This window comes from Drosophila montana, unplaced genomic scaffold, assembly GCF_035044405.1.
Source record: "Drosophila montana isolate Dmon_TW-CO22-7 unplaced genomic scaffold, ASM3504440v1 contig_3833_1, whole genome shotgun sequence".
NCBI lineage: Eukaryota > Metazoa > Arthropoda > Insecta > Diptera > Drosophilidae > Drosophila > Drosophila montana.
The window spans coordinates 3,074,879-3,087,353 of record NW_026998704.1 but is presented as its reverse complement, the minus strand read 5'-3'; the positions used below and the strand labels follow the sequence as shown (position 1 = coordinate 3,087,353).

The 12,475-nt window shown below is 45.3% G+C and overlaps 6 protein-coding genes across 6 annotated transcripts; 4 read left to right on the top strand and 2 right to left on the bottom strand.

The window, feature by feature from the left end:
* Positions 1–165: 165 nt before the first annotated feature.
* Positions 166–2,215, top strand: LOC135437883 (GDNF-inducible zinc finger protein 1). The gene has a single exon (XM_064695964.1). The coding sequence runs from the start codon at positions 249–251 to the stop codon at positions 1,968–1,970; it is 1,722 nt and encodes a 573-aa protein (XP_064552034.1). The 5' UTR covers positions 166–248; the 3' UTR covers positions 1,971–2,215.
* Positions 2,216–3,045: 830 nt separating this feature from the next.
* LOC135437755 (uncharacterized) lies at positions 3,046–3,820 on the bottom strand. Its single transcript, XM_064695816.1, has 2 exons — positions 3,678–3,820; positions 3,046–3,622 (listed from the first exon to the last, which is right to left on the bottom strand). Exons 1-2 carry the CDS (start codon positions 3,710–3,712, stop codon positions 3,175–3,177), a joined length of 483 nt encoding a protein of 160 aa, XP_064551886.1. The 5' UTR covers positions 3,713–3,820; the 3' UTR covers positions 3,046–3,174.
* Positions 3,821–3,848: 28 nt separating this feature from the next.
* Positions 3,849–6,738, top strand: Rs1 (Dead-box helicase Rs1). Its single transcript, XM_064695815.1, has 5 exons — positions 3,849–4,010; positions 4,069–4,893; positions 5,088–5,820; positions 5,879–6,428; positions 6,502–6,738. Exons 1-5 carry the CDS (start codon positions 3,918–3,920, stop codon positions 6,653–6,655), a joined length of 2,355 nt encoding a protein of 784 aa, XP_064551885.1. The 5' UTR covers positions 3,849–3,917; the 3' UTR covers positions 6,656–6,738.
* A 141-nt stretch (positions 6,739–6,879) lies between these two features.
* Positions 6,880–8,837, top strand: Gasz (gasz). The gene is made up of 5 exons (XM_064695870.1): positions 6,880–7,067; positions 7,124–8,010; positions 8,079–8,141; positions 8,195–8,390; positions 8,448–8,837. The coding sequence occupies exons 1-5, from the start codon at positions 6,981–6,983 to the stop codon at positions 8,604–8,606; spliced, it is 1,392 nt and encodes a 463-aa protein (XP_064551940.1). The 5' UTR covers positions 6,880–6,980; the 3' UTR covers positions 8,607–8,837.
* A 115-nt stretch (positions 8,838–8,952) lies between these two features.
* Positions 8,953–11,184, top strand: Mlh1 (DNA mismatch repair ATPase Mlh1). Its single transcript, XM_064695869.1, has 2 exons — positions 8,953–9,796; positions 9,850–11,184. The coding sequence occupies exons 1-2, from the start codon at positions 8,992–8,994 to the stop codon at positions 11,028–11,030; spliced, it is 1,986 nt and encodes a 661-aa protein (XP_064551939.1). The 5' UTR covers positions 8,953–8,991; the 3' UTR covers positions 11,031–11,184.
* LOC135437800 (succinate dehydrogenase assembly factor 2, mitochondrial) lies at positions 11,063–12,215 on the bottom strand. The gene is made up of 3 exons (XM_064695871.1): positions 12,057–12,215; positions 11,803–11,960; positions 11,063–11,735 (listed from the first exon to the last, which is right to left on the bottom strand). Exons 1-3 carry the CDS (start codon positions 12,072–12,074, stop codon positions 11,447–11,449), a joined length of 465 nt encoding a protein of 154 aa, XP_064551941.1. The 5' UTR covers positions 12,075–12,215; the 3' UTR covers positions 11,063–11,446.
* Between the last annotated feature and the right edge of the window lie 260 nt (positions 12,216–12,475).

Genomic DNA, 12,475 nt, shown 5'->3' with positions numbered 1-12,475 from the left:
ACTATTGTTTACTATCGTTTATCCATTTAACTATTTTTTTGTTATATGACCCTACTTCGAAAAGAAGTTGGAGATTTTGTACTTTAGAATTAATTTCCATTGAGCTGAACTGTCATTCCACTATAAAGCTCAGTAGAGCTCATCGCTAGCTAAAGTAAATCGAATTGCAAAGCTGCATCATTTAAATCGCCGTCGCGTTGCATATTAGAATATTGTTATTATTTGTTTGCATTTTATATGGCGCCGAGATGTCCTGGCCCTTCAAATTGGCTGTTGCCTTGCAAGAATTTAGCGCCAGCGTGCCAGCACCACCTGCCGCTGCAAGCAGCAACAGTTGCACCAACCTCTGTGGGTGCAAATGCAAATGCTGCAGCGGCTACATCCAAAAGTACGTAAACTTTGATGCGGAGGCAACTGCATCCGGCGGACCAGTGCAGAAGATGGTGCGTTTCAGCACCGCAGACATGATGTTGCTGCTCCGCGTGGCCCAATCCTGTGAAAATTTTTGGAGTAATCAGTATTATAAGGTGGATTTGCTGCCAGATTATAGGGCGCTGGGCGCCGCTTTTGAAGCACAGGAGAGCACCATGAACGTAGCCCAATTGGAACAAATTATGGACACGATTACAACCGGCTATCGCCGTGCCGTGGCCAAGCTGCGGGACAGTGAGGCGCACGCTGCCCTCAGGCCAACGGCAGCAGCTCCTTGCTTCCCGGGTTTGCGTTGTGGTTGCGCAGACTGTGCGCTAATGCCCTGGCGTAGGCTGCAGCAGCTGGAGGCACACCAGTGGCTGCACAAGCCCAGCGATAATTGGCACTGTCGCTTATGCTATCGTCGCTACTTTATTCAGCACACGTTGCTGTCGCATATGAAGAGGCGCACAAAGCGGGACGAGGTGGGTCAGCTGCTGGAGAACGAGACCTACAAGCTGATGCTCTCGGCGCAGCAGCAACAGGAGCAGGCCGAGCAGCAGGAACGGTCTGCACGAGTTGAGCAACTGCATGTGCGCATGCCCAAAGGTACCCACCTAGACTTTGTGTCGGAGTCGGAAATGCGTGTGCCACCAGCGCCGCGCAAGCGCTGCATGCTCACCGCTTGCCCAGAGTGCAGTTACAGTTACCTGTACAGCTACAGCCATCAGTTGCATATGCAGAGGCAGCATGCGATGATGCAGTGCACCCGGCGCTGGCAATGTCCCAGTTGCCCGCGTAGTTTTCGAACGCGTCGAATTTATTTAAAGCATTTACGAAGTGTACGCGATGCCTGTCGCCTGCGTGTGCGTAGATTCAAATGCTCCAGGTGCAAGTGGCGCTTCCAGTTGGAGCGCTCCCTTAGGCCGCATGTGGCCCGGGCTCACGTGCGCATCTATAATTGCCTCATTTGCAATTTGCCATCGCAAAGCCGCTGCTGTGATAGACACAGCCGGGAGGAAGCTCGAGTGGCGGTTGGTGAGCACATGAGACGACGCCGCCTGGAACTGGGACATCCTCCACCACCAGAACGCAAAACGCCCTTCAAGGTCGTGTGTAGCACATGCCAAAAGGAATTTCCGAATAACTTTCTGCTCACTATACACGTGAATCGGTTTCACTTGAAACGGAAGGACTTCATCTGCGAAACGTGCGGCAAGACCTTTTGCTGCAAAAAGGACATTGAAGAGCACAGGCGGAAGGTGCATCTGATGGGCGACACAGTTTTCTGCGAAATCTGCAGCTTGACAATCAAGGAGAAAGGCAACTATCAGCGCCACTGCGACAGCATTCGTCACGTGACCAATCTGGCGAAGTCGAAGGGCATTACGCTCGTCGAGAAGCACGTGCCAAAGGGGCCGTCGATTTATTGTAAATCCTGCGATCGCACACTCAAGGGAGATTCCACGTATTACTCTCATTGCAAAACCAAGTATCATAAGCGGCGCGCAGCGGAGCAGGACCAGAAACCCGATAATGTTGATAAGGATTTAAACTAAGTCTACTCAAATAGTATATAGTATCTGTTGGGATTAACTCATTACATGGTCATCCTCAATAGTTGTAAATAAGTCGACCTTCGTTTAAGCACTATTTAATATGATTCCCTTTTATGAAGGACGAACTCTAGTGTTATTAAGTCCACTTGAATTTTATTTTGATTGTAAATGTTGTTACATTTCAGAGTGTGTTTATGCAAATTGAACAGTCTCATTTATCGCGGTATCCATATTAAAATATTCAAATTGTGTTTATGAAAAATTTCTATATGTTATGTAAGATAAAGTTCACTTGAATGTTATATTATGCATATTTTATTACAAATAAGAACGTTTTGATTCAAAAAATGTAATTATACTTTATTTGGAATTCTAAAATGTTCATTTGCACACGCACTAATTGAAAATTTAGTGTATATTACATATTATTATTAATTGTTTCTTTAACTCAATTTCAAATGTTATTAGAAATTTATACATTCAGTTCTATTTATTCCAAAAAGAAAAAAGCAAACTTGTTTTCAAAAAAATATATTTTAAATATGATGCATTTAAAATGACGAGTACAATTTCTAGAAATTCTAGGATTCTATACATAAGATATATAATAAATATTTAAATAATGATAATTTCTTTATGGTGTCGCGGTAAGGAAGAAACTAAATGGAAAAGGATAAGCCGTTGTATTAGATCGACCCAAATGTTAATTCTAACTTATCTTGTTAATTTAATATTAGAAAAACAGAAACACAAATTCGTTATGATTGACTTTTTCTATAGGAAAGAAAATATAAAATTGAAGTCCTGAACACAAGGATAAATAAAATGTTAAGAAAGCGAGTGAATTTGTATGTAGCTTTGGATAAGACGTCGCCTTGTCACGAATCGTAGAACGCATAGAAGGCTTTTCAATCAATTTAAGCAAACTCAGTAACTACAAGATTATGGCTCGTATAAGCCCAAACTGTCGGAAGTAGTTCCTCTTTAGTACTAAACTATTTTTCTTTACGGTTTGTAATATTCGGCGTGCCGAGGTTCGCTTTCCTTGTTTTTATATTATACAAATAGAACATAATTTCAGAAGCAACACATAATCTTTCAGCAAATTGTGCTTAGAAATTAGTAGTACTTTTTATATTGGTTTTTATAGATTTAACTTTTTTGCTTAATAAAAAACAACACATAAAACTAATTGCGATGCAAGCTACTGTGCCGCCAGCTTGGCATCCAATTGCCCCAGATCGACGCCCAGCTCAATGAGGCGTTTCTCCTGCTCCTTGGTGTCCAGTCCATGCTCTTTGTTGTACCTATAGTTGACAGTGAGCTGAACCTCTTCCATACCACTAACATGATCATAAAGATTTCCTTCTAGGCGCAGATCAATGTCGCTCTCCTCCCGCAAAATGCAAAAGTAGGCCAGAAAGAGAGCCAAGCTGGCGGAGATGACGTAGGGCTGATACCACAGGGATTCATCGCTACCACCGCTGCGGGTGTCGCGGGCACGCCAAGTAGCTGCTTGGCTGCCAAAGAATTCTATGGGCTCATTGCTAATTGGCGGCTCCTCATCCTTGGACCCAATGTTGCTGCTGCTGCTGCCGCTGCTGGGCACCTTTTGTGCATAGTCACGATTGCCTGCGGCAGGTATAAGTGATCTGCAACATGTTGTTATTGTTAGGCGACATGAAATTAGTGTGTTGTCTTATATACCTGAAAACACGAGCTTTGGTCATCAAACGCAGCATCTTGATGGCAGCCAACAAAATTTCATAACAATTGTCCCAACAGCTGTTCACCGGTCAGCAGTTATCGAAACCTATCGATACTTATTACTTGCCGGCAACATTAATTAGGGATGAGCGATATATTGACCAATTATATCGCGTTCTCTCGCACACGTGTTGTGTTGGCTGTAAGTTGTAAACACGCGCTGCATTTAAGCGCATAGAAATGGGCGCAACTAAAAATATGGACCTCATAGGCACTATTGAGGATGATGCAGAGGTAGAAAATCTGTCTGAAGACTCGGATGCCGAAGTTGAAGTTAGTATACAATTAAAACAGTGGTTACGCAGCTCCTAACAATCTCCTTGCGCTGCAGTATCAACCGACAAAGCTCCGGCACAAAAAGGTGACCGAGTTTGAGAAGGGATTCGAGTTCGTATCCTCGGTGAAGGAATACAATCAGGACACTTGGGATGATCTGATGAAATATGTCAAGCGCAAGGCACGTACAAAGACCGACGACAAAATTGCTGCACGCCTGCAGCAACGAGGTGGCGCCGAGGCTGTGGCCGCAGAGCAGAGCGACGAGGAGATTGCGCTCTCCGATGATGAGCTGAAACACGATAATCTGCGACTACGTGAAAAGAAACAGAGCAAAAATAAAAAGAAAAAAACCGGAGAAGATGACCTAGACGAAGAGGAAGGCGAAAAAATGCAATTCGATGACACTGTGGAAGCCAACGACCTGATTACCTCGTTCTATCAAATGAATCTGTCGCGTCCGCTTATGCGCGCCATCGGCGTGCTCGGCTACATTTATCCCACGCCTATTCAGGCGTCTACTATACCCGTGGCGCTGCTAGGTCGCGACATCTGCGGCTGTGCGGCCACCGGTACAGGCAAAACAGCAGCTTACATGCTGCCAACAGTGGAGCGTCTGCTTTACCGGCCGCTAAACAACAAGGCTATTACGCGGGTTCTGGTGCTGGTTCCCACGCGTGAGTTGGGTGCCCAGGTCTACCAGGTGACCAAGCAGCTGTGCCAGTTTACCAGCATTGATGTGGGCCTGGCCATCGGTGGACTCGATGTTAAGGCACAGGAAACAGTGCTGCGTCAGAATCCGGATATTGTGATTGCTACGCCGGGTCGTCTTATCGATCACATCAAGAATACGCCGAGTTTCAGCTTGGATTCCATTGAGGTGAGCGAAAACTGAGATAAAATGCAAAAACCCAGACAAAAGATGATGAATTTCAATCCTTGCGCTCCGAGCTTTTCGAAGCTATGCGGATAAAACTCTGGTACTGCGCTGCAGCTGCAAGCTGATTCCAATAATTTGCGGATCCAAGGTGTCCTTAATGTCAGGATAGCTAACAATTGTTATCTACATTGCAGGTGCTTATATTGGATGAGGCCGACCGCATGCTGGACGAGTATTTTGCTGAGCAAATGAAGGAGATTATCAACTCCTGCTGCAAGACACGCCAGACGATGCTCTTCTCGGCTACCATGAGCGAGCAGGTCAAGGATCTGGCCGCCGTCTCGCTGGACAAGCCCGTCAAAGTGTTCGTCAACAATAACCAACAGGTGGCCTTTAATTTGAGACAAGAGTTTATACGCATACGCGAGGATAAGGAGGGCGATCGTGAGCCCATTTTGGCCAGCTTGATTTGTCGCACTTTCCACGATCATTGCATGGTCTTTGTGCAGACCAAGAAGCAGGCTCATCGACTTCACATTCTTCTCGGTTTGCTGGGAGTGCGTGCTGGGGAGCTGCACGGTAATCTCACGCAGCAGCAACGTTTGGAGTCGCTTAAGAAGTTCAAGGAGGAGCAAATTGATGTGCTGATTGCCACCGATGTGGCGGCCCGTGGTCTCGACATTGTGGGCGTTAAGACGGTCATCAATTTCGTGATGCCTATTACCACGGAGCACTATATACATCGTGTGGGTCGTACGGCGCGTGCCGGGCGAGCTGGCATCTCAGTATCGCTGGCCGGCGAGAAGGAGCGCAAAATTGTTAAGGACATCATCAAGAACGCCGAGAGCAGTGTGAAGAATCGCATCATACCACCAGAGATCATTGAGAAGTATCGCAACAAGCTGACGGCACTGGAACCCGAAATACGTAAGTAAATTTTCCAGAATACAATTATTTTTATTGATATTGTTGCCGGTTTTCCCAGAAAACATACTCGACGAGGAGCAGGCGGAACGTCAGCTGGCCAAAACGGAACAGCAATTGTCTAAAACCGAACGTAAACTGCTGGGCCAGCCCAACGAGAGACGCACCTGGTTCCAAACCAAGCAACAGCGTGAGAATGAAAAGGCTCGTCTAGCGCTCACCTCTAACGACGATGAGTCCAAGCCAGCGCCAGCAGCTGGTAAAGGGAAGACGGCAGGTAAACGCAAGCGTCCAGAGTACGGCGGCGATGGCGAGGACGGCCCACCAGTTAAGGAGCTAGACGCTAAGCGCAAAAAGAAGAAGAAGGAGGAGCCCAGAAAGAAAACACCAGAACAGCTCGCCAAGGAGCGTGCCATGAAGGAAATTGAAAAGGTTTCGCTGGTGCGCGCCAAAATGGCGAAGCTACGCAAACGACCAGGCAAACTGGGTGCTGCCACCGATGCCCCGAAATATGTTGGTTCTACCGGAGGCAAGCCCAAGCGACGTGGCGGACAATCTGCCTTCGCCAATGATCTAACTGACGTCAGTCGCAGCGGTGCACTGCGTCTAAGGTGAGTTAGAACTTCCTGGCATTGGACGTTCGCAATTTAAACTTAATAATAAACTTAATTTATTCACCAACAGATCCGAGGCCAATCGGCACAAGAAGATGACTAAAATTGCTGCTAAGAAGAAAACAAGCAACGTGAAGTTAACCAATAAGGCGGGTAAAAACAAATTCAACAAAGGCAAAAACTTTGGTGGTCCACGTTATGCGAAAAAGGACAAAAAGAAATAATAATAATGCAAATAAAACAATGAAAAAATTAAAATAATCAGCTTAATTTACATGTAAATAAACATGAATATAATACATCAAAACATTTAACATGGATTATTAATTCGTATTCAAAGGCCGATTAAAGCCAAGCTGTTTAGTGTGACCAGCACAGTATTTAGTTTCAGCAACTGGTGCATTTATCGTCTGTGCGCCTTGGCCACACTGCGTTCTAAGCTCTTCATTTTATTTAGTTTTTTGCTTTACACTGCGCAATTTTTTTAAGCAGTATAATTGGGATGTACTAAAGAAAATTGAATTGGACGCGCGCAACTAAAACAACAAAATGAACGACAAATGTATTTTTGGCCCACCGCCGGACTCGGATGATTCAGACTGCAGCAGCTATGACGGTTTTTACTTTTCTGAACCTGTAAGCAAACTTCCTGGTTCCCTCATTTTGTTGACCACAAGTCACTTCTTATTTAGCTGAAGCGGGAGAAGTTCGTTCCGCCCGTGCAACGCGGCCAAAAGCTGCACGATGCACTGCTGGAGGGAAATTTACAGTGTGTGCGCGAAGAAATCGATGCGCTCCAATTCCATGCGGATGAAATCGTATGTGGAGGCCTCACGATGCTGATGTATGCCTGTCGCGAGGGGCACTACGAGGTGGCCGCTTACCTGGTCAACCAGCTCGGAGCGAATGTTAACAAGCAGGTAGACTCCACAATGCCGCTGATGTTTGCCTGTGACTGCCAGGCGAACGATTCGTATGTGGCTGAGAAGCTCGTACGCTTGCTGTTGAGCAAGGGCGCTGTCATCAATGTGTCCGACAAGTATGGCTTGACACCTTTTATGTTTGCCTGCCGCAGAGGCTACACTAGCGTTGTGCGCTTGCTGATCAAAGAGGTGAGCTTCGATGCGATCGACAATCAGGGCTGCACGCCCATCTTTCATGCCATTGAGAACAATCATGCGGACATAGTCAAGTTGCTGGTGGATGCGGGCGTTAATGCCAGCCTGGCCAACAACAAGGGCTACACGCCCAAACAAGTAGCCGAATTTCATGGCTTTTACGATCTGTTTGAGCTGCTGCCGCGTGATCCTGCTGCCACTTACATGGTGCCGACGGAGTTTCTCGGCTACAACACGCTGCGTGATCATGTGCCACGCATTTTCCTGAAAACCGAGTGTCCGGAGTACTTTCAGGAGCTGAGCGGCATATTAAACTCTGTGGATATGGCAAATATGCTGGAATATTTTGCCAAAGCGCGCACCTCACTGGCCGAATTCCTCATTATGGATGAAGAAAAACTCAGCAAGATAGGCGTAACGTTTCCAATCTATCGTAACAAGATCAGGAAGGGCATACTAGAGTAAGTTCTAACTGAGTCCTAAAATTCTACATTTATTAATTTACTATTTACCCATGTCTCGTACATAGCTTTCATTTGCATCACTGGTCTAGGAAATCCATTGCACGGGTTAAAAAGGACGGCATGGATAAGTAAATGAAAGACACTAAGTTGTTGAGCACACTTATATACTTTTAAATTGCAGCTTCTATGAGATCCTTATGATCACCGCCAATCACTTGCAGCATTTGGTTATCATACAAGCCTCGCTGCGCTTCGTCATTCAGAATCAGCTGAAAGGCAAACTTGGCCAGCCATTGGAAATGCAGTTATCCAACTTTCGAAGCAATTTGAGAGCATATCGCGGCGTTATAGACGATCTAACCAAGACGGTTAAATATGTGAGCAAGTATATTTATAAGTAATTCGAGCCCATTAATAACCGACCACTTTAACAGCTTGGTTCGTTCAGTCCAGAAAAGAGTCCGCTTTATATTGACTACAACGAGGTTCTTGCCGAGCGCAAGCGACGCAAGGTGCGCAGCGTCTTCAAATACACAACCATTATTTTGGGCATCTCCGTATTTATTTGCTTAAAATGTAAATGGCTTTTTTAAACAGGTACCCAAGCGCACGCTCAGCACACGAATAATAGTTTTAGTTTCAAGAATTTCCGTTAAAGTTTAAACACAACGAAGTACAAATAACCGTAAACTAATCATTTCGAAAATTCTCGAATCAAAATAGATGTAGTTAAAACGCTTTATGAAATGTTATTTGAAGTTTATGTTTAACAAAAAAATATGTTAAAAAAACATTAATTGTTAATAAAAATTAACAAAAACAAATTCTGGATTTAAATCGAAGAACTGACGTCACAGTTTCTACAATCGATAAGCTATACAAACACCAGATTTTCCATTTGCTTAAGTCAATAAATCGATATTTCTCTAGTGTCATCACTAGTTTGTTTACAATGCCTTGCAACGAAATTTTGGCGCCATGATAGAGCCTGGAGTCATAAAAAAGCTAGACGAGGTGGTTGTCAATCGAATAGCCGCCGGTGAAATTATTCAGCGTCCAGCCAACGCACTGAAGGAGCTGTTAGAAAACAGTCTGGATGCTAAATCGAGTCACATTCAGGTAACCATCAAGTCCGGCGGCCTCAAGCTGCTTGAAATCCAAGACAATGGCACTGGCATACGCAAGGACGATTTGTCCATTGTTTGCGAGCGCTTTACCACCTCCAAGCTGAGCAAATTCGAGGATCTAACAGAAATTGCAACATTCGGTTTCCGCGGCGAGGCACTAGCTAGCATTAGCCATGTAGCCCATCTGAGCATACAAACCAAGACGGCCAGCGAGCGCTGCGGCTACAAGGCCACCTACTCGGATGGCAAGCTGCTGGCCCCACCAAAACCGTGTGCAGGCAATCAGGGCACTATTATTACCATTGAGGATTTGTTCTATACAATGCCACAGCGTCGGCAGGCGCTCAAATCCCCTGCGGAAGAATTCCAAAAAATATCCGATGTGCTAGCCAAGTACGCTGTGCACAATCCACAGGTGGGTTTCGTTCTACGCAAGCAAGGCGAACAGCCGACACTGAAGACGCAAGCGCGCAGCTCGCGAGCGGAAAATATACGCGCCATATACGGTGCCGCCGTTGCCAAGGAGCTGATGAACTTTAGCCATAAGGATGATATGTTCAAGTTTGAACTGGAGTGTCAGCTTACCCAGGTTAACTATGCGGCAAAGAAGTCAACGCTGCTGTTGTTTATTAATCATCGACTGGTCGAGTCGCCGGGTGAGTGGTTGACATTAGAATTGGATCGCTTGCTAATCTTCTCGAACTTTCAGCACTTAAAGCCGCTGTGGATGCTGTGTATGCCACTTATTTGCCACGCGGTCAACATCCTTTTGTTTATATGAGCCTTATGCTGCCGCCACAAAACCTAGACGTCAATGTGCATCCCACTAAGCATGAGGTGCACTTTCTTTACCAAGAAGAGATCGTTGAGCGCATCAAGCAACAAATGGAGGCTAAGCTCCTGGGTAGCAATTCTACTAGAAGCTTTTACAAGCAGCTCAAGCTGCCGGGCAGCTCGGAACTGGAAGTAACCCAAACGCAGGACAAAACTCAACGCATCTACGAAAAGGAAATGATTCGCACCGATTCCACAGAGCAAAAGCTGGATAAGTTTTTTAAGACGTTGGAGAAAAGTGATTCGGGCCTGTCTTCCAGCTCCGGCAATGAAACGCCAGTAGCAGCACAAGACGAAAGCTTTCGGCTAACAGCGGCGCGCAAATCGAAAGAGGTGCGTCTAACCAGTGTGCTGAATATGCAGCAGCGAGTAGAGCGCCAGTGCCATGTGCCGCTACGCACCATTTTGAAGCAGCTTGTCTATGTGGGATGTGTGGATGAACGGCGTGCGCTCTTTCAGCACGAAACGCGCCTGTACATGTGCAACACTTTCGCCTTGAGCGAGGAACTATTTTACCAGCGCTTGGTCTACGAATTCCAGAACTGTGCAGAGATAAGCGTGGTGCCGCCACTGCCGCTGCAGCAGCTGTTGCTTATTGCACTGGATAGTCGCGCCGCCGGCTGGGTGCCGGAGGATGGTGACAAAACGGAGTTGGCTGCCAATGCGGTGTGCATACTGCAAGAAAAGGCGCCCATTATGCGCGAGTATTTCGCTTTACGCATTTCGGAACAGGGCTGCTTGGAATCCTTACCAGCCCTGTTGGCACAACATATTCCCAGCCACGCACAGCTGCCTATTTATCTGTTGCGGCTGGCCACAGAGGTTGACTGGGAGCAGGAGGCGCAATGTTTTGAGACTTTCTGTCGCGAAACGGCACGCTATTATGCCCAGCTAGACTGGCAGGATAATGGCGATATGCGCTGCCAGCACTGGTACATGGAGCACGTGCTGTTTCCAGGCTTTAAGAAGTTCCTCCTGCCACCAGCACGACTAAAGCAGCATCTCTATGAACTGACCAGTTTGCCCACCTTATACAAGGTCTTCGAACGTTGTTAGCTATTGGCACCTTATAAATTGTATTGAATTAATAGTTTTAAAATTTGCATTTTAATCATAACAAAGAGGTTCATTAAACAATACCTATACCTAGTACTAGCTAACTATTTAACTAAGCACAACCAGCCCTGCAATAAATCGATTTAAAAATGTGTTTAAGATGAGTGTGTGTGTAAATTAAATCATGGTTTGTATTGTATTGTATTTGTGAAGTGTTTTGTTTGTGAGTGTGTGTGTGTATATCGTCTGTATCCACATATTCTGCAGCAAGCTTTGTTCATGTTCAATTCGTCAAACGTAAAACAAAATACTTTGTCTAAAGCGCGAAACCGGAAAGTGGGGGAAGCCACAGGGAAAACCATACCCAAGGCAGACCGCAAGTTTTGTCGCCTTGTTTACGTTTTCCCCATAAAATATTAGTTGTGCCGGTAATAGGTCAGTTCTGGCTGCCGTAGGCGTGTGATCTTCTCCGCATTTTTGACATGTTGCTTCAGTAGCTTCATGATCTCCGTTTCATATTGCTCGGGCGTTGGCTTAACGCCCGTCGCCCAGTAATAAATATCCCAATCGTTGCTAACGCCATTGATAAGTTCATCGTAGATCGCCGTCTGTTTGGCATCGAAATCCTTAAGATATTTGTGCGCAAAGGTGCTTAATAGCAGATCATTTTCAAGCATGCCCCGCTTGCGTGATTGATACAGCAGACTGTTTTTGCAAATGCATACATTAATCAAATACCATCAATCAAGCATCCCGTACAAAATACTCTTACCGTTGCTTGCGTTTAGCCAATGGCTCGTCCGGACGCTTCGGATACTCGGGCAATGGCAAATCGGGATCTTCGAAGTCCACAATAACATCGTCCTTGGTGCTGCTGGATCCGGAAGCACAGCGTTGCCAGGGCACAGAGCGCACCAAATTACGGCACAGCTGTTCCAAAAAAAAAAAAAATAAAAAAAATAGGGTGGAATGCGGTTGCACAAATTACGCAATCGAAATGCATTTATTTTTTTTAAGTTTACTTACGAGCAGCTGAGGCAACATTACCAAACACAAATTTTTAAAAATTCTTTTCGAAAATTCAAATTTTACGAAGAATTTTGTTTTTGTTGTTGACGGCAACGTGTTCCAAAACCGAATGCTGGATTATTTATATTGCGGAGTATTTGTTTGTTTTGGCGCCGCTTGCTTCGCTTTTAAAATGAAATATAACAGGGTTACAATCAATGTATAATGCCAGGGCTGCTGGAAATTGTTGTGCTAGCATTCAATCAAATATTAGGTATGACAAAATTGTGGCCGCCAGTTCATATATCGATATGCATTTGATTTTAAATTGATTAAATGATTTAAAAATAATGGTAAATGATAAGAAAACTTTATATATTTTTCATTAGAAGCCATTGAACACATTTTTGTCTCTTCCATGACTGCTGCGACTTGAC